The sequence below is a fragment of the Danio rerio genome, chromosome 2, assembly GCF_052040795.2.
Source record: "Danio rerio strain M-AB ecotype USA chromosome 2, GRCz13ab, whole genome shotgun sequence".
Lineage (NCBI taxonomy): Eukaryota > Metazoa > Chordata > Actinopteri > Cypriniformes > Danionidae > Danio > Danio rerio.
The window spans coordinates 51,738,691-51,757,981 of NC_141022.1; the positions used below are offsets into that span (position 1 = coordinate 51,738,691).

A 19,291-nucleotide genomic window follows, 5' to 3' on the forward strand; every position below is an offset into this window, starting at 1 on the left:
TGCGTGTGCACGCACGCTGTGTTCACGTGGACACAAGAGAGAGAGAGAGTGGTGAAAACAAATACTGAATCAATATCGGAGTTAGTTTTGCATGCCGAAGGAAGGACAACACCATGGCTGAAGCATTTCTTTAAGACAGGAAATGTTCTGTTTTTAAAACTATTTCATTCACACAACGCTGATGTAGATTGTCTTGTTGCAAATGGGTTTTATGCACGGAAGTGTTGTTCAGCCCCTGAAATCGCCCGGTGAAAGACTGATGTGACCATTTTAAGTTTCATAAGGGACCTTTCACAGTATCGATAATGCAGACTTTTATTTAGTTTAACAACAAAACATCAGTAAATATTCTGCCTAGCCTGCTTTGCTGAGGTGAAGTTGCTTTTATATTCACATTGGTTCATTTTTGACGCGGCTCCTATATTGTTTACCATGCCACTCTGAATATTCGGGCTGAAATAGCATACAGTAGTCACTTTTGGACAGCGTTTGAGAGAGTGAGAACATGAAATATTGCACATTATGACAAGTTTTGCTTGCTACATAATTGAGATCGTGCTAGATATAATACAGTTATCATTTGGAATTGTAGTATTAGAAAGTACTGTACAGTTTTCTAATTAGCGAATTACATTAACTAGTGGGTTGTCTGCTGTTATCTTTAAGTTGCGCGTGTTTGTGTTTCTGGAGGCAAGGCTTTGGATGGCAGGTGAGGGGACAGCGTTTCAAACAAAGTATGCTAACCGGTTAGCATTTAGGCAGATCACCTACTGCACCTTTAAAGCTCAACTCTCCTTGTCTAATCGTATACTTAGACCATCAGAAAATGAAAAGTTGTTCTTTTCTGTTAACGTTTTATTGACGGAAGTTAACTGATTTTCAGGCATGGTGTAATTGCAATAGTGTAATTCAGGGAGTGGTGTAATTAAGTATAGTTCCTAGCCATAACGACTAAATAGCAACTAAATTAATAAGATATCAAAAGAATCAAAACTCTGGTCATTTTTGTGCAAGACGCTAATGGTCTAATCTGATTCAATAATCCATGCTAAGCTACGCTAAAAGTGCTCTTGCCAGAGATTTAAAAATGTTAAAACTCATTTGGACTTAAATGAGCTAATTATAAAAAAGTGGAAGTGAAGCAGTCAGACATGTTTACGTTATTTTCTAAATTGCTGTCTACTTTATTGAAAATATACATTACAAACTCGATTAATGTAACTATTTTCAAGAAAAAGGCATGTTTTACTACAGCTTTTAGCGCAAGGGTGCCACAATCTTGGAATATCACCGTGTCTGACGTCACTGGGGTTGGTTCCGTTCCTTCAGCTGAACAGATACAGTGGAAATAATGCACTAAACTTGGAGACTGCACAGCCTAATTTAACCCAATGTGTGAAGTTGTGGATGAGTAAACTTTACTGACTGCTTCACTTGCACTTTACTATTCAGCTGCATGTTTAACTGTCGAGTACATAGCGGTTCAGACCTGCTCAAAGTGCTTGAGTCCCTCATCCTCATCCAAGTCCGATGGCAGGGCAGAGGGTCGACTGATAGGACCCACATTGCCTGTGGAGCGTAGCAGAGCAGGAGGAACTGACACTGGCATCTCTAAAGGCTTGACCTGTGTGGATTGAGGGGGCACTGACTTGACAGGCAGAACTGAAGGCGCTGGGACCGGAAGATCTGGAAACAGGAACGGGTATAACTAGAAATACTCTCTGTCAATAAATATCTACATACCGCTCTCATTATACATGTAAATATCTACACACAAAAGCATTTGCATTTTACCTGGGAGTTTGTTTGCGACATGCGTTATGGAAATGGCTTCCACAATGCTGTTAGATAGGGCTGTGTGTAGTGGTGCTTTACTCAGTTCATGTCTGATTTCTGGTAATGTTGTTCTCTCTGACGGTCTCTCCTTATCTTCAGCTTTTTCTAGGTGTACAGGCTGAATGAGTGCAGGGGTGGTGGCTTTGGGAGGCGTAACTACTGCTGAAAATGGTACCGCAACTGGCGACGGCTCTTCTGATTTACAGTTTTCTGTAAAGCAAAAAAACAAAAATTATAATTAAAACTATAAAAGGGTTGTTGTAACATGAACTGACTGTACAAGAAAGAAGACTTTAAATGGGGTATACGCATAGTTGGTGTTTTTCAGCCAAAGATAAACTTCTGGTGAAAGCTTAATGTGACTATTTTCAACTTCACAAGGTTCCTTTTACAGCATCGATATTGTAATGTAATTGTAAGCCATTCAATTAAACAGAGCGAGCACAGAAACTCCTTTGAAAATACTGAGGCAAAATAAAGGGAAAGGCATGGCGGGGGGAAATGGAATTTTGTGCAGTGCTTCTGGTTTGGTCTGAGACATGCTTTTTATCGTATATCTATCGGATGCACTGAGAATAGCTGGCTAAAATTAAAAGTCTGTGCAATGGGGTAAGTCATTAACCCCATTGGAAAATCTGCTCTACTGTCCTAAAGGAACTGGTATTAATAAGAAGAGTAAAGATGTTTTCACACATATTGCATATGCTTTTGTCACACAGATGCGTTGTTAGGGTACGTGTAAACAGACAAAATGGCTCAACTGACTTAGCACTATGGTGCAAAGATGCGTTTATTTACAATGCAAAAGTGTCCAATGCAAAAAAATCCCCAAAATAAAGTAGACATAATATATATGTATACACAAAAATAACAAAAAATAAAAAATAAATAATATAAAGACAATAAAGTAACAAAATAATTATATACATAATATTCGCTATCCAGATTAATTATTTTCCAACCAACCATTCAACACTACTCACACACCTCCAAACTCCTACACTGAACTGAGCGCAAGTCACTATTTATTAGGGGTGTCAAAAATAATCGTTTTTTCGGTGCACTGCGATGCAGACGCGGACAATTCGGTATCGGATCAGTAATAATCATAACCGGTTATTACTGACGTCATTTACCTCATATGAGCTCTGTCGCGAGGAAGGCGATCGCGAGTATTTACAACGCTTTAACTACTTAAAACTCATAAACTGTGCACAATTTCACTGTGTTTTTGCTGGATCAGTCTTTCACTGACATATACAACAATAGCCCCTATTTCACTGAGATCGAGAGAATGAAAGTAGCCTACTCCATTTCTCTCTCTCTCTCTCTCTCTATCGCGCACGCGCTCTGTCTCTTTCGCTGTCTCTCTCTCTCACACACACAAAGTGGCCCATTTGACCTGCTGGCGTGGTTTTTCTTCTCTTCTTGGCTGTTTTACAGCGTTACTTTTGCATCCAGAAACGAGCGCGTGTCTGCAGAGTTTTCTCCACCGTGTCTATCATGCATCAGCTGTGAGATCGCCGCTGCCGCCTGCCGCTTATCAGCATCACTCATCTGTGAAGAACGCAGCGCACAAGAGCCAATCGCAACCGTTTTTTTTGAGGGTGTGACCAATCAAAAGGGTGTAAGAGAACTAGACAAGGATCAGAAATTGAGCTGGATATTTATATTTGTTTATATTATTTGCTAAATGCTCGTTTTGTTTAAAGTTACAGTTTATATATCTGACTGTTTGTATTGAATGACAAAATTGTATTACAAATAGTATATAAATATAAATATATTCATACATTTTAATACAAGAAATGCTGCTGTGAAGAAAATATAAAACTGTGTATGGAAAGCACCTTCAATGCACCGTGATGCACCAAAATATCGAATTGAACCGAATGGATGGCATGATAATCGTAACCGAACCGAACCGTGAGATTAGTGTAGGTTCACACCTCTACTATTTATAGTGAGCAACTCCACCCACTATGGCTTCAACTATTTGCAAGTGAGTATATGATATATAAAAACTTCTTTCAAAGACATTTTAAAAATTCATACTGACCAGTAAGCTACTAAACAACTGATAAGTGTTTATTTGGAGATTTTAAGTAGCCTATAGGAAACCATACTTTCTTCTCACCTTCATTTCGATCACTTTCATGCCTAGTATTTGTGTCAGTATCTTTGGTTTGTTCAGTTTCACTGTCATCCTTTTCTGCATATTCGTCATTCTCCTCCAATGGCCGGAAGTCCAGCTCCGCCTCTTCCAGAATTGGCTCCTTAGGAGCTTTCTAATTGAACAATCATCAAAACCCACATTAATTCAAACAGGCTTCCTTATCGAGCATTCAAAAATGTAAAATGATTAATCAAAGCTCAACCACTCACTTCCAGCGCCCTCACCTTAAGTGAGAGGAAGGCCCCTGAGGAGTCAAACGTCCCTGTCTCCTCCTCTGCATCTTCCAGACACCATTCTGGTAAACTGTCCCTCTCCTCCTCTGCACTCCCGCTGCCCGACCGAGGCCTACGGTAACCACTGCGTTCCTCATCCCCAAAACCAAAGCGTCGACGTTGATCTGGGTGTTCCCGCCACCCTGCTGATCGTGGACCATCTGGAAATAAAGAAATTGCAGTAACACTTCATAATAAGGCTGTAGTAGTAAATGTTAACGTATTTACTAACATAAAAAATTAACAAATAAAATTTATTATAGTTGTTCATCTTTGTTTATGCTATTGGAAAAAAGTTGCGCAACTAATATTAACAAGCATGAATTTAGATTTTATTAATGAATTAGCATATGGTGAACTATGATTAATAAATGATGTACAAGTATTGTTCATTGTTAGTTCATGTTAGTACGTAATACATAAGGTTACCAAATGTGCAAGTTAAATATACCAAATGATTGTATGCGTCATACCTGGACTTGGAGGACACCATCGCTCATTTTCCCGACGAGCGCCTGCAAGCCTCCATCCGTTATCATCCTCCTCTCCATTCAGCTCATCTCGAGTGGTGCGCCAGTTGTCACACTCTGCATGAATGAACTTTCGGGCATTCACTGCAGCAGGGTCCTCATAGTTTGCCCTTACTTTTGGAAAATAAATAAGTGATGTTATATATTTGAAGCATTTAAGGCAGACTCAAAAAAACTTATGCATATTCAAAAGTTTGAGGTCAGGGCCCTTTCTTCTTTAGGGCCCTATCATACACACGACGCAATAAGGTGCAAGACGTGTATTGTGCGATAGGCTATTTTCACACTAGAGACAGTAATTTTCACGTTTTGCGCCACCTTATGGACACATGGGTGTGCTGGTTTAAAATATAGGTGTGTAAAGGCGCATTGTTGGCACCTTGCTATTTAGAGGAAACTGAAATAGACTGCAACACTGACCAACTAAAAGCTGGTCTAGCGCAGAGTTCACTGACTATGTGCCTACACAGACCCAAACACTTTCAGTTTATTCATGACAATTTGCATTTGTATAATGTTATTAATAGTAGTAGTAAACTTGCTTGAGATGCAGGGACCTTAAAGGAACAATGTATCACTGTATATGAGAAAGTAAAGGAATACATTTTTGGAAAGGTTTGAAAGGAATTTTAGAAAATATTCTTGAGGTCAATATACCAATGTCTTCTTTAATTCTTTATTTCATTTATATACCAAAGAGATCAAATTTTAAAAAAGACAGAGCATATATTTATGAATATATGTATTCTACAAGCGAAAGGACTTATTTCTATAAATTGGAAAAGTATATGTGCACCAAATATATGCCGTAAGAGATGGTAAAAAACACGTCAATGGAAAAAAAATAACTTGTATGATAAGAAATAAATACCTAATTTGTCAGAGTTTAGGGACCTTTTATGTTGTTTTTAAAAAGTGGTGGGTTTGGAAATGTTTACTAGGAGATTAGTAACAGAGGTGATTTTGTATTCTGAAGTAAAATACTGAGAACAAAATACTTTTGTTCTTTCATTTGTCTGTTTGTTGATTTATGTTAAATTTGACACATGGAAATGTGTATTTCCATGTTAAAATATAATAAAAAGAAATTGGAAAAAAATAGTAGTAGAAGTAGTAGTATTTATTATATGCATAATTGGTTTTAATTTTATCTGCATGAATGCTGTATATATATTATCATTTCTCTTGTTGTTTTATTGCTCTTGTTGATTGTGCAGTGTACTTGAGTTGCTAGAAAGGCGCCTTTAAATAAAATGTTTTTATCATTATTATTATATATATTTGTTTAAATAAAAACAAGATTCGAGATTTTTTCTTTAAAAAAGAAAAAAAAGAGTGACCCCAGACTTTTGAACAGTGGTTCTTTGCTAAACCTGTGAGCAAAAAATAGGCCTTACTGTGATTGAGTGGAAAATGGGCTGGTGCTCCATCTACAGACAGACACAAAATTGGTTAAGTGCAGTCATTCAATATATTACATCATGTCTCATTTTTTAGAGTACAGTGCCTCGGTGACACTTTTTATAACCACAGCTACCCATAAACAAACAACAACATGCTAATTTTGCCTGTAGAAAATGCTCATATTTCTCATAACTAACCTCAAATACATTAAACTGTATAAGAGCATTATTAAAGATCTACCATACAAACCTGGATCTTTTCGACCTGGCTTTTCAAACCTTCTGTCTCCCCTGGGCAGGAAAGAAGAAAAGTGTTAAACAGGTAACCTGAAACAAACATGTAGGTGGTGGTGGGGAATTCCCAGTACACTTAATTTGGTCTTTCACCAATTATATTCTTATCTTTTTTTTACTATCATTTATAATATCTAGCTCCCAAAACGTACTTCTTTTAGCAGTTCATCTGCATATACCGAGTTGTCAAATCAACACACCACTTTATATAGTAATGACTGCTTAAAGACAGTAACCCAGTACCTCTCCTCCCAACTCTGGGAGCGATGCATCTCTCTCCCTCCACGACCGAAACCTCCTTCCACATCATCAAAACTTCTTTGGTAAAAACCATCTCCTCTGCCTCTCCCTGTCAAGCAATTGAAACCAACATACACAAGTTTGACCTTTGCTCTCTTAGTCGTACATGAGAAATACAATGTGTGCACAGAGACGATAGTTGCAAAGGAAGTAAAATGTTACACAAGCTAAAAAAAAAGGTGTGCACTCTGCTCTGGTTCAACAGAAAGTGCAGCATTTCCGCTTAAAGATACATTTTAAGAGACTGCACAAGCTTTGGGGAAGGAAAAAAGGTAATTGTGCGGTTGCAACGTAGCTCACCTCGCCCTCGTGAAGAACTTCGGCCTCTAGGTGCCCCTGCCACCGTCCCTCCCCCCCTTCCTGTCAGACGGAGAACTGCTGCACTGTTTACAGACATGGAGAAATTTCTCTGCGGAGAGATTCACACATATGCATAGTAACGCAAGTGCCACTTCATCATGGAGGTTTGGGTAGCGTGACAGCGAAACAGCAAGTGGGTGTATATTCCTTATCGATGTTGACCACAGAATGATAGCAAAAACAAGTAAATTACATAATATGGAAAATAACAGAAGCCACAACACTGAATATGTAGGCACGGCATCATCCTTTTTTTTCACTGAATTGAGTTTCGTAGAAAACAGAGATGGTGGAGGAAGCACATCAGACGTTCCGGTTTGCATGAATGAATAAGAATTAGGGCTGTCGTTTCAGCATCGATATCGCAATGTGTGAATCTGTAATAGTCACATCACCAGATGTGCAATGTTGAGCTGCTATTAAGAAATGCTCCAATCAGAATTTTTGCAGCTGATATGTAGTACTGATTCCTTGTCATGGTGATTGACAATTTCCCATTAAGTATGAGATCTTGCCTTGCCTAAGATAACAAATTAAGAATGTTGCATACATGCAAAGATCAGAAGCATTATTACAAAAAATAGATTAAACAGATAAAAAAATGGTAAGTAAAATGACTAACAATGCAACAATTTGGAAACTTTGCTTATGTGTTATAGTGCTGCTAGTGCATAACCCGGATGCGCCTGTGCATCTTCTTCTGCTTGTAAACTCCTAAACACTTGCGATTGGTTCACGAGATCGGCCAGATCAACAAGTACTGATCAAGTCGTGAAATGTGATTATCAATATACCCATCTCTAGCCGACTGATTGGAGCATGCCTAGTTGCTATTATAATATCCAGTTACCACATATCAGAGTGCCATTTGTAAAGTCAATGCAAAGTTTACTTTAGTCAGTGAAAGATGACCTGTGATTAAGATGATAAACAAATTTAAAACAAGAAATTCCAACGTTTAAATTTAAGAAAGATTGTATTTAATTATTCTATATGACGAAGACTATATACTGTTATTTTCCATTTGATTAATATAGAAGTCCTGTTCTTCAAAACTGTTAGACTCCACAGAAAACCATAAAACAATATATTTTTGTCTGTCCTATTGTATTCATCTATGATTGTTTGTATTTTACAAATCTACTCCCTACAAAACAATCCCAATCAATGAAAAGTTTTTCAAAGTAGAGTTATTTAGGTGATCTTGTGTGTAATTATACTGACAACGGTATACAGTAGTCAACATCTGAAGTGGTTCAAAACCATTCGTCAAAGTTGTCCTAAAGCTATAAAAAAAAAAAAAAAAAAAAAACACCCATTCTTGCCTTTTGTACAATTTTGAAAAACACTTTTGATCCACTTCAAACATTGACTACTGTATTGCAGAAAAACAACATATCCAATTGTCAGTTTTTTCAATATCGTGCGATACTGGAAAATGCACCATATTGGAAAAACTGATATTGAATATAAAAAGCGATATTTTGTTTTAGTGCAATATATATTTCAATAATATCAATATAATTTCACTAGGTGACTTAAATAGCTGTATTTGGAAATATTTCAATAATTTAGATCGGCTGGGATGATCAAGCCCTTTTTTTACAAGCAAAAATAAAAATAAAAAAAACAGTACCTTATGGTTAACCAGGTAGTCTAATAGTATTTATGTACAGAAATTGATCAATCAAATGAAAAATAACATGGTCATCATTGTATAAAAAATAATATATATCTACAATTTAATAATATCTTTATATTATATATATTATTAAATATCCTTTAAAAAATAATCTAATCCTGCGATGTGACTATTGCAGATTGCAATAATGATGCTCAAACGATATATTGTTCAGCCCTACTATAAAGCCCTGATAAGAAAACATGTTCAGTTTATAAACAGGTCCATTCTTACCTGTTCCTCCTCTGTAAAAGGGACTAATGCCAAAGGTGGCAGGGGCTCCTCTTGTAAAATAGGTAGGAATTCCTTATCATGAAGATCTACCGGAATCTAAAAATGATCGAAAACATTTTAAACTTGTTGTAAATGTAAATAACACTATATGCTTTAAAAATTTGCAGAACTAGAAGATTAACAAGGCTTCTAAATGTGAAAATAAAATTAAAACCAGCATCCTTACCATGTTATCCTTTACATAAAGTGCTAGCATCTCTTCTCTCCCGTAGCGATAGTCTGCAAGTTTATACTTTGGCAATGCAGGCGAGAGCGGAGGGGAGGCCACAATGCTGCTGCCCACCCCACCAGCCAGAGCACGGAGCCTGACACACAGAGAAGAGAGAACATGCTACGTCACCAAATCATACAAGGCAACAGTAAAACAAATACTTTTCTTTTAAAAAATAAAATAATATAAATAGTATTTAAATAAATAAAATTTTAAACTATTCATTAAAAATGTTATATGAATTCAAATTAAGAAGTTTTAAATTTTCTGTTAAAGCTTTTAAGCCTGCTAAATGAATGAATGGGTTAGTGAATAAAAGTGTGGTGATGCATTCTATGTACAGATCAGTAAAACAAAAGCTAATGTATTCACATAACAGACTCGAAAAGAAGATGTCACATTTAAGCCATCCATATTAAAATAAATTAACAGAAGTGATTTAAAGCTTATTAAATGCAAGTTGTGGGCTTTTATATTTCATTGCCATTCAACATATCACAATATTAATTAAACCACACATACAATTAAAAAAAATAATATTTACACCAGTGTTTATTTTTTATATATATATATTTTTAAACAGCATCCTGATAAATGGGTAAAATGTAGTGGCAAAGTATAAAGGTTTAAAATGACTAGGGCTGCATTGAGATCCTGAAATAGAGACCTTAAATATATTAAATGATTCTTAATCAAAATATTTAGATTTTTTGTGCTATATAGTTTATTATTAAAGCTGGGGGATATCGCAAAAAAATTATCACGATATCAAGTTTCATTTCATTCGTTATCGATAATTATTGAATATTTTTATCAATACATTTAGGAATATTAGATTTTTTAAACCAATTTATTTTAATTTACCAACATTTACTAATGCAAATCGTTTATAGTTTAATAAACAAATCAAAAATATTAAACAAAAACATATGATCTCTTTAGAAAAAAAGAAACATAAGTGTTAAAGACACTCTTAAACTTGATAAAATGTGTGTGTAATGGTAAAGGTAGATCAACATTGACACCATAACAATATTGATACTGTGAACAAAAATTATGCTAATTAAAACAAAATATGATAATTAAATCTGAGCTTTCAAGTAAAGGAACAAACCATCATATACAAATACATGCTGAACATTACAAATTATGAAGTTGAATGACTATATTACCACCTAGGCTAAAACTCTTTTGAATGGGGAGCTAGTGGCTGAGACGCACAAGAAAAGAAACCAAAAAGCCTCTCTGACCACACCCTTAAATACCGATAATGATTTTATTCCCAGCTCTATCTATTATTATAGTAAACTACATTTTATGCATGTCATAATTATCTGACACGCATGCCTAATATGTGAAACAATAATACAAATTTCACCGCTTCAATCTTATGAAATATTTACACAGGACATGAAGGTACAACTTTCAACACGTAATGTCCAACACCTAGCTGACCAAGATAAATGATTAACTTCAATCTAGTCGAAAAATCAGCTGTAATGCCTTGTGTCATGCTTCTCTGCATGACAGCATGGCACATGACAGGTTTATGTTTCATTTTCATGAATCCCTCAACTTTCAATAACTAAAAAAACAGGCTTGTTGAAACTATAATCACCCAGGACAGTGTAGATTCATGACGTGCCATTAAAAAGCATAAATAAAAGCTGAATTAGACTAATAATAATTCAGCAACAAAACTCACCATTCTGGCCCAAAGTTGAGTGTCTGGGTTTCCGCCATTTTCCTTGAAAGTCTAAATAAAGAAAAACAATACAATTATCAAATCAACCTAAAAACATACAGTGACTTAAATAAAATAGTAATCTAGGGAAAGCTTTCAGAGAAGTCAGTAATGTATACAAATCTGAAAAATGGCACGCATGTTTTATCCGTGTAATATTTTGAAATGCAATAGTACATAAATGTGCAAAGATGCATAGTAATAAGAAAGACATATCAGAAGAGAAAGCTGTACAGTTCAATGTATAGTGTCTCACACATGGAAAAAACATTTATTGTGGCCACAAATCATCTAGTTACCAGTGCTCTACAGTGCAACCATTTAAAAATATTAATGTTGCTATCATGATGTGTGGCCTGTGTAATTATGACAGCAAAATGCTCTAATTTTATATATATATATATATATATATATATATATATATATATATATATATATATATATATATATATATATATATATATAAATATTTTATATATAAAAAACAGATAATGTGTAGTAGCAATCAGCACAAGCTCAGCAGTCTGTATAAATAGCTATGTTTCCATCTAGCTTTATGTGCATTGTGGATATGCACATAAAGAAAAGGTTGATAGAAACTCCAAGATGGACATAAATTTTAAAAATGCGCAAAAAAAAACAGACAAATAACCAAATAAACCAAACTTTTTATTCGATAAGAAGAGATGCGCATAAACTACAATGTAAACACTTTTACCAAACAAATTTGAGTATGCGCATTAAAAAAGGTCATGTGATTTTGTCAAACAGATCAAGTAATGATAAAGGTGTGTGTGAATGGACAAACCAGCAGTCTGAAACATTGGAAATGTTGTTTTGGGCATTTTAAAATGCCTTAAGCTTTTCAGTATTAGTGTTATTATATTATTAATGACCTCCAGAATCAAGAGTGTCTGTGCTCCGCGTCTCACGCCTTCAAATACCACCACACATTCACTACGTGTCAGGATTGCTTTTCTGAGGTGCAAGTCATTTATTAAATAAAGAAAAGATTGATGCAGCTTCTCCTATCGCAACTAATTTCATTATTTACTGTTGAAATTTGGCACCAGTTAATCAGGAAGTGACGATTTTGTTCTTTGACTTGTTGGATGCAAACGCTGCTTTATTCACACGTTTTATGCAATAACACAGTTTTGCGCATTGAGTTAATTCGCATTTTTGGATGGAAACATAGTGGGCAAAATGTTCTATAATAAATGCACATAACTGTGTGTTTATTTATTACTCTACAAACAGTGTGTATGTTTCAGGATTGTAAAATCTATGAATAAAACATGTTGCTGTGAAATATGTTAATACAACATGCATGCGCTTATTATAATCAATAAACATGAACCAATGAGCATACAAACTCAATATTATAAGCGATGTCTTTACTTAAATCAACATGAAGCATGTCACGGCGAGATGTTAAGTTGCTACCTCATACATTCACGTTTTAACAAAGTTATTTGTTTGCATGTATGTAGCAGGGCTGCATGACATTAAAAAATAAAAAAAATTGCATTGTAATATTTGGTTTTTCTGCAATGCATATTGTGAGAATGTAATTTTATAAGATGATTTAAATAACTATCAGAATTCCCTCTTATATACCGATTGCATGATGTTACACTCGTGTTACATTTTCAGTTTACAATAATACAACCAGTTATCTTGCCTTTTTAACTTCTTGTTACTAATTGCACTTTTACCCTAAGATGGAAACTCCCAGAAGATCTCATCTCAAAATGAGATGAAATTGTAAATTTTTAAATCAATGCAAAATGTGTTTGTTTCAAGTAGCTAAAATTTCATGATCGGAACACCACCACGTCTATTTCAAGCCAGGAAAAACCCTGATTACAGGTATTGTCAGTTCTGTGCCACATCCTCTCTTATGGAGATTTTTGCTATTCTGATTATGTTAAAGATCAATCAACTGGAATACATTTGAACAGTCGGTATTCATGAATTTAGGGAGTGTCTCAGGTTTTACAGAACATGGGATTACATGCTTCAAACCACAACAGGCAATAAAAACCACTTGATTTGAAGCCATAAAGAGCTTATTTCTGTGTTTTGCTTAATGAACCACATAAAAAAAATGCATGATGCCCCTGGCAGAAGCGGTATGGCAGTCTGACACATTGTACTAATCTTTCATCACGCCTAGAGATGTGATACAATTTGAGATGTGATGCAAATTGTATGTGTAAAAGTCCCTGTCCGTCTGGGCAAAAAGATCTATAATAAATGTACATAGCTGTGTGTTTATTTATTATTCTATTTAATTTATTTAGTTGTACTATTGAGAAAAAACTGCTTTTATTCTAGCTGAAATAAAACAAATAAGACTTTATCCAGAAGAAAAAATATTATCAGACATACTGTGAAAATTTCCTTGCTCTTTTAAACATCCTTTAGGAAATGTTTAAAAAAGTTTTTAAAAAAAAGAATCAAAAGGGGGTTAATAATTCTGACTTCAACTGTATGCCTTGTTGCAATTAAATAAAAAAACAAATAAGTTTATTTTAACTAAAAATCTTTATCTGCTGCAATATTATTTACAAACAACACAATGCATCGTGTTATAGAGTATGAAAGTTCATGACATTAAAACTACAGTTACGCTTCCACTGTGAAGAGGAGGATTTGAGATAAACATCTAACTTGCAAAATGAACTGCACTGCTGCATCTCACAGCATCTTAAACTGTATGATTTTTTCTACTTTTCTAGACATCCCCCTAGATTTCAACTGCAGACAGTCAAATCAAACTCTCACTTGTAAACAGCACAGAGCAATGGATCAAATTCCTTAAGTGACAGCTTCTGCTTTTATAAATTAAACTATCCAAGAACCACATATGATAAAGTTAACACCTCAACAGGCATGCAGAACATTTTATTCAGCTTTAAAATCAAAGGATGCAATAATTATAGATTTTGGTTGTACGATTATAGTCTGAGGTAGTCACAATTTCATAGTTATCATGATTATTTTGCATTCGTTAATTTGAATTAATTTAGAAAATCACATGAAAACTTATATTAAAGTGATATTTATTGAAGCTCAGTAACCAATTAATACAGCACAAAATAATAATGAAACAATAGTACAATTCTCTATTTGGACTTAAAAATAAGTTTATAAAAAGGGTTTTAAACATATGTAATCATTTTACACTGAAAATTAATTGACAGAACAAAATAAAGATAAAAATAAACAAAATATTTGTCCAATGCAACATATTAGCTAAGTATTTCCATTTTTAAGAGAACAAATGTAGTCAAAGGCTGCCTAACCTCTATTAACACATTACAAAATTGTTTGGTACTTTTTTCAATATGGTATTTTTTTCTTTATGGAGTAGAAATGTGTATATTCTATACAAAGCATAAAGCTGACAGGTCAGTTCTTGTCATGGCATTCTTTCATCCAAAAGTGCCTGAAAAGCATGAGAATGTGTGCAGCTCGCAGGCTTCATGCGCGTCGCTCCTAATATATGTGAACAAGCCATACGGCTCCATTAGAAATAACGAACTTGCGCATGCTAAAGATGTAATATGTGTACAACATCAGCCATAGTTAATCCAGTGTGTGTGCTTATTAGCCTCAGTGTACAAGCTTGGAACTTCAAACTAACGCACAGCTAGCTAGTTGCAACAGTTTTGTTCCGTGCAGAAATGCGTGTGAAGAAGCCTTTACAATTATTTAACTATGATGAATTAAAGCATGGCAAGAGTGTGTGGGTGTTTCCCAGTGTTGGGTTGCAACTGGCAGGGCATCCGCTGCGTAAAACATGCTGGATAAGGTGGCGGTTTATTCCACTGTGGCAACCCCTGATTAATAAAGGGACTAAGTCAAAAAATAAGGAATGAATGAATTAAACACGGTTAATAGTGAAATTAGTTAATTATTGCATCCCTATTACAATCTCAGCTATTAGGCCTAGACTATATAGGAAAAAAATAATATTGCAATATTGTATTGCTCTGCAATAAATATTTTGATTTGAGCATAACTTTAACAGATGAAATGAATAGTTCTACTTGGAAAAAATTAATAATTTTAAGATAGTTTTGGGTAATAATAGGATGACTTGGTAGTTGAGCACATCTGCCTAAAATGTAATAGACCACATCACAAGCAATGATAATGCAGTAAAGCAAAGTACAAATGAAATAAATCCTTCAGGGTTTCTGCAGGTTTCATTAAGTAAATTAAGATATTTTAAAACCTTTTCAAGACTATCATAAATAAACAATACCAGACACATATGGAGCTAAACACCAAGTCAAGGCCTTTGTTCTACTGGAAAATATTTTTACTTGACCAATCAAAAAAGAAAAGAAAAAAAAATTCTTAACTATAATGTAATAAAACAAAGCAAACTCAAGTTTACATGCACTTTGTTTCCCAACATAAACATCTTTATTAAAAATAAGTTTTAAAAACTATAATAAATAAATATTCACAACAGTCCTCACCAAGTAGCTATAAACACAACTTTTAACAAATGTTATTGTAATTAAATCATACTCAGAGTTAATAATTGATTAAACTTTGAGAAGGATTTTGGTGATCTGTGTACAGTATCTGCTCGATTGGTTAGTTTTACAAGAACACAGAAAAATTAAGACTTTTTCAGATCTAAAACACAATATTTGAGGAAACTTGAGACGTTTTAGGCCTAAAATTGTATTTTTGAAAGTTAACACATTAAGACTTTAATAACCCGTGGACACCCTGTTTTTTTCTGGAAGTCTAACAGTATTCAGGCTAGGGCTGGACCTATAAACAATATTATATTGAATACCGATAAACTCTGTGAAAACAACAATGATAAGCTCTGGATTTTTTGACTCTATATTGATCTAAGAGCCAATTACACAGCAGAAAAGTGCAACAATGGGAATCTAAAAGTGTGTTGATATTAGAGATGTACCGAATTTTCAGCTACTAAATTTATCGGCCGAAAATATGTTATACCCTTTAATTGACCTTCTAATATTAGTGGCGTCAGTCATAGTTAGTGGACTCTTTTAAATCTGAAAGCATTAATAACTTATATCGGAATATAAATCGTTATCATTCAATATGGAAAATATTTATAGAGATTGCATTTTTGCCGTATCGCCCAGCCCTAATTCAGGCAGACAAATTGAATAATTAAACGTAAAACAAAAAACACCATATAATATTTATTGCATATATACTATACACAAATACAATTAGTCATTCGAGTTACTAAAATGTTCACTTCTTGTGCATGAATGGATTGAAATGGGTACACAGAGCTTAAAACACATGCAATAACACATACGTTTTGTGACTTTATGCTTAAAATTTGCAATTATTCCAAGATCAAGTGTGATTTTAAATCCTACTCTAATCCTGACTTGACACTGCATATCCTGCGATGAGACTAGTGCGAATGTGCACATTACAATATCAATCCTGAAACCATATACTGTGAAGCTCTATCAGGTTCAATAATAAACACATAGAGAAACAAGTAAACCAGCATATTTTCAGCATATTTTAGAGGTGACCCCCATTTGTCTGGTACCTCACTATACACCCCTCCTGTGACAAGAGCTATTTTAAGAACTCTCCCAAATAGGAAGGGCGTTCTCAGACATCTGTGCAACCCGCGGCTTCCCTTGCCCACCATGCAGTATTACAACTAGCTTCTTCTGAACTTGATTTGAACTGATCACATGTTCATAATAGTCAAATACTGTCATCTCAGGAGACCTGTCAAACCAGACCCGTTTAACCCGAGGGGGAGGACAAGAAAGCTTACTATTTTATTTTAGGTCTAATATATTCTAAATTTAGTGTGCACAGCCACAATGAGATGATGACATAAGCTCTATGCAAAACAAACAGGAGTGACTTGCTGACTTGCTGGGATTTAAACCACGTGTACAACTCAATGAAGCAATACGATCTAGATTACGCTTGCTTCCTACAACAAAAACCGACCAATCATGTTTTATATTAAAAATGTGGATCTTCATATATAATCTACTAGATCACACTAGGTCCCCAAAAGGCATGTTTAGCACAAGTATTTGTTTAAAACCAGTCAGGGCGGAAAATTCAACAGCTTAACACGGAACAAAAAGTCAATAAAGCTAGTTTAGCTTCAAAACAGATGGTCAACAGATTGCATCTTGCTGAGCAGTGAACATAAATCACCACGGTTTGGCATTTTGAGGATTGAAAATGCATAAAATTCGCGTTTTTACACATAACAAAAATCTTATATATTAATTTTAGCTTTGAGAGACTTCACAGGTCAAACTAATAAGGAAAACTGTCAATATCAGACGAGACTTGATCAATAAAGAAGGCTAGTATATACGATCACGTGTAACTGATCTGAATGTGACTTTATGGTGTATTTATTTACACAAACCTCTAAAGCAAACACAAATAAATGTCACTTTAATATTCCAAAGATCACTGTCGGTCCATGCCTTCATACATACACCCTGCAAGCACAGCAGTCCACAATTAAACGTTTAGATCAAGACACACAAACAAATCGGTTTTAAGCATGTTTAGATGTATAAAGCACGACTGAATCGTTAACTAACGTTATAAATGCCATGTAACCGGCGATAGGGATGAGACATACTCGCCTGGCTATCGCTGTGCATTTAACTTTCTGACAACCAACTCCTACTAACTTTAAAAATCAGCCCACGCAACACCACGAAGTGGGCGAACTGTCAAATATTCCAGAAATAAATACTAGCACAATCACGAACACACATTGAACGGTGAGCGAAGTAAATGTATGAGTGAGTTGACACGAGTTTTAATCCTTGCGGCCTGTGCTTAGTTTTTAGCCACACCACGCTGCGCTACAGCCGCCTTCCTAAGGCTGATAGCATCATCACCGGAAGGCCGCTCAAATCGAGTCTGGCGCCTCGAGGCCTAACAACCATGCGGGCTAGATTAGCGACGCTACGCTAGGTCGTGGCAGGCCTATGAGACTTAGAGATAGCGTAGGAATAGTTACGTTTTATTTTAGAGCAAAACCATGTACGCCGGACCCGCTGTCTTACCTCTGCTTTTACTGACAGTGCTGAGTTTGTGTGCGAGTGGCGTCTCTCGTTTCGTATCCACAAGATGGCTGAACGTGGGTCACATGACAACACGTAGGCTGAAAAGGGCCCGGATGTGAGCGAGCGTGCTGACAGCAGCAGTTCCGTAGTGCATATTTACTACAGTGCACACAGACACTTCAAATAAATGCTAATTTAAGGATTTTAAAAGAGCTTGAATGGTTTATGGAACGTAGTTTTACAGTGTAATGGTAATTAATTCGGCAAAGTTCATTAGAATTAGATAATAATTTGTATTCCAGGACACTCAAAAACTTTGAAAAATCACAAACAAAATAAGCTTAATCACTTATATATTTATACATCATTTTTCTAATATCAAAAAGGTTTAAATTATCAGAAAATTGTATTGTGTCATATCTGAAGAAATTCAAGTTGTTATTTAGGACTGTTTTTAACAGCACATGTTCTGATATTTCTAATATTTTAATCTGTTACAGACATAATAATTATATTATTTAAATGAATATATAAACGAATGATCATTAAAAGCATCAACATGTTGGTGTTTATTAGAAGAAGTGAAAAGAGTCAAACATCAAAAGAGTTACACACCTCTAGTCCCCAAACCCTTAGCCTACTCCTTATCACCAAGATCTGAAACTAAGCAAAAGAGACATCTTGTTGTGTCACGCAAAAAAAGGTGTCATTCTGAGAATGGGTACATATAATATAGCACTTTAAAGAGTTTATCATGCGTGCGGGTAGAGCAGTGCCCTAGAAAGCGTCAAAACTAAAAAAGGAAACAATCTGTATTTCCTCTAAATTGAACTGTGATCCAATTTGTGTCCTTTACCAGTTTAACTGCGAATGAATACTTAATTTAAATCAATTACATTTTTATGAATTACATTTCAACAACTCTCCCGGGACAGCATGCCAAACAAGCTTTATAATTAATCATCAGCTAAGTGTGAACTCTTGAAACTGCTTTCGTATGATAAGACCATATAACAATTAGTCAGTTGTTAAGCCTGTAATGTCACTTTACAAACAAAATTTAAAAGCAATGGATCAGAAAACAATAAAATAGCAGTAAAAT

General features: G+C 35.0%; 1 protein-coding gene across 7 annotated transcripts in view; it reads right to left on the reverse strand.

The window, feature by feature from the left end:
- gigyf2 (GRB10 interacting GYF protein 2) overlaps nucleotides 1-18,259 on the reverse strand; it is a 52,697-nt gene extending 34,438 nt beyond the window's left edge. For 4 of the 7 annotated variants that reach the window (XR_015477807.1, XR_015477806.1, XM_087239678.1 and 1 more), the window contains exons 1-13: nucleotides 18,190-18,259; nucleotides 11,063-11,113; nucleotides 9,313-9,451; nucleotides 9,087-9,182; nucleotides 7,112-7,220; nucleotides 6,755-6,860; nucleotides 6,468-6,508; nucleotides 6,212-6,244; nucleotides 4,758-4,928; nucleotides 4,237-4,445; nucleotides 3,974-4,124; nucleotides 1,795-2,046; nucleotides 1,490-1,686 (exon numbers count right to left, since the gene is read on the reverse strand). Coding sequence is in view for 4 of the 7 variants with exons in the window: in XM_087239678.1 (XP_087095804.1) it covers nucleotides 1,490-1,686; nucleotides 1,795-2,046; nucleotides 3,974-4,124; nucleotides 4,237-4,445; nucleotides 4,758-4,928; nucleotides 6,212-6,244; nucleotides 6,468-6,508; nucleotides 6,755-6,860; nucleotides 7,112-7,220; nucleotides 9,087-9,182; nucleotides 9,313-9,451; nucleotides 11,063-11,100 (1,542 nt within the window). In the remaining 3 variants the exon portion in view is untranslated. 7 annotated transcript variants of the gene reach the window in all.
- Between the last annotated feature and the right edge of the window lie 1,032 nt (nucleotides 18,260-19,291).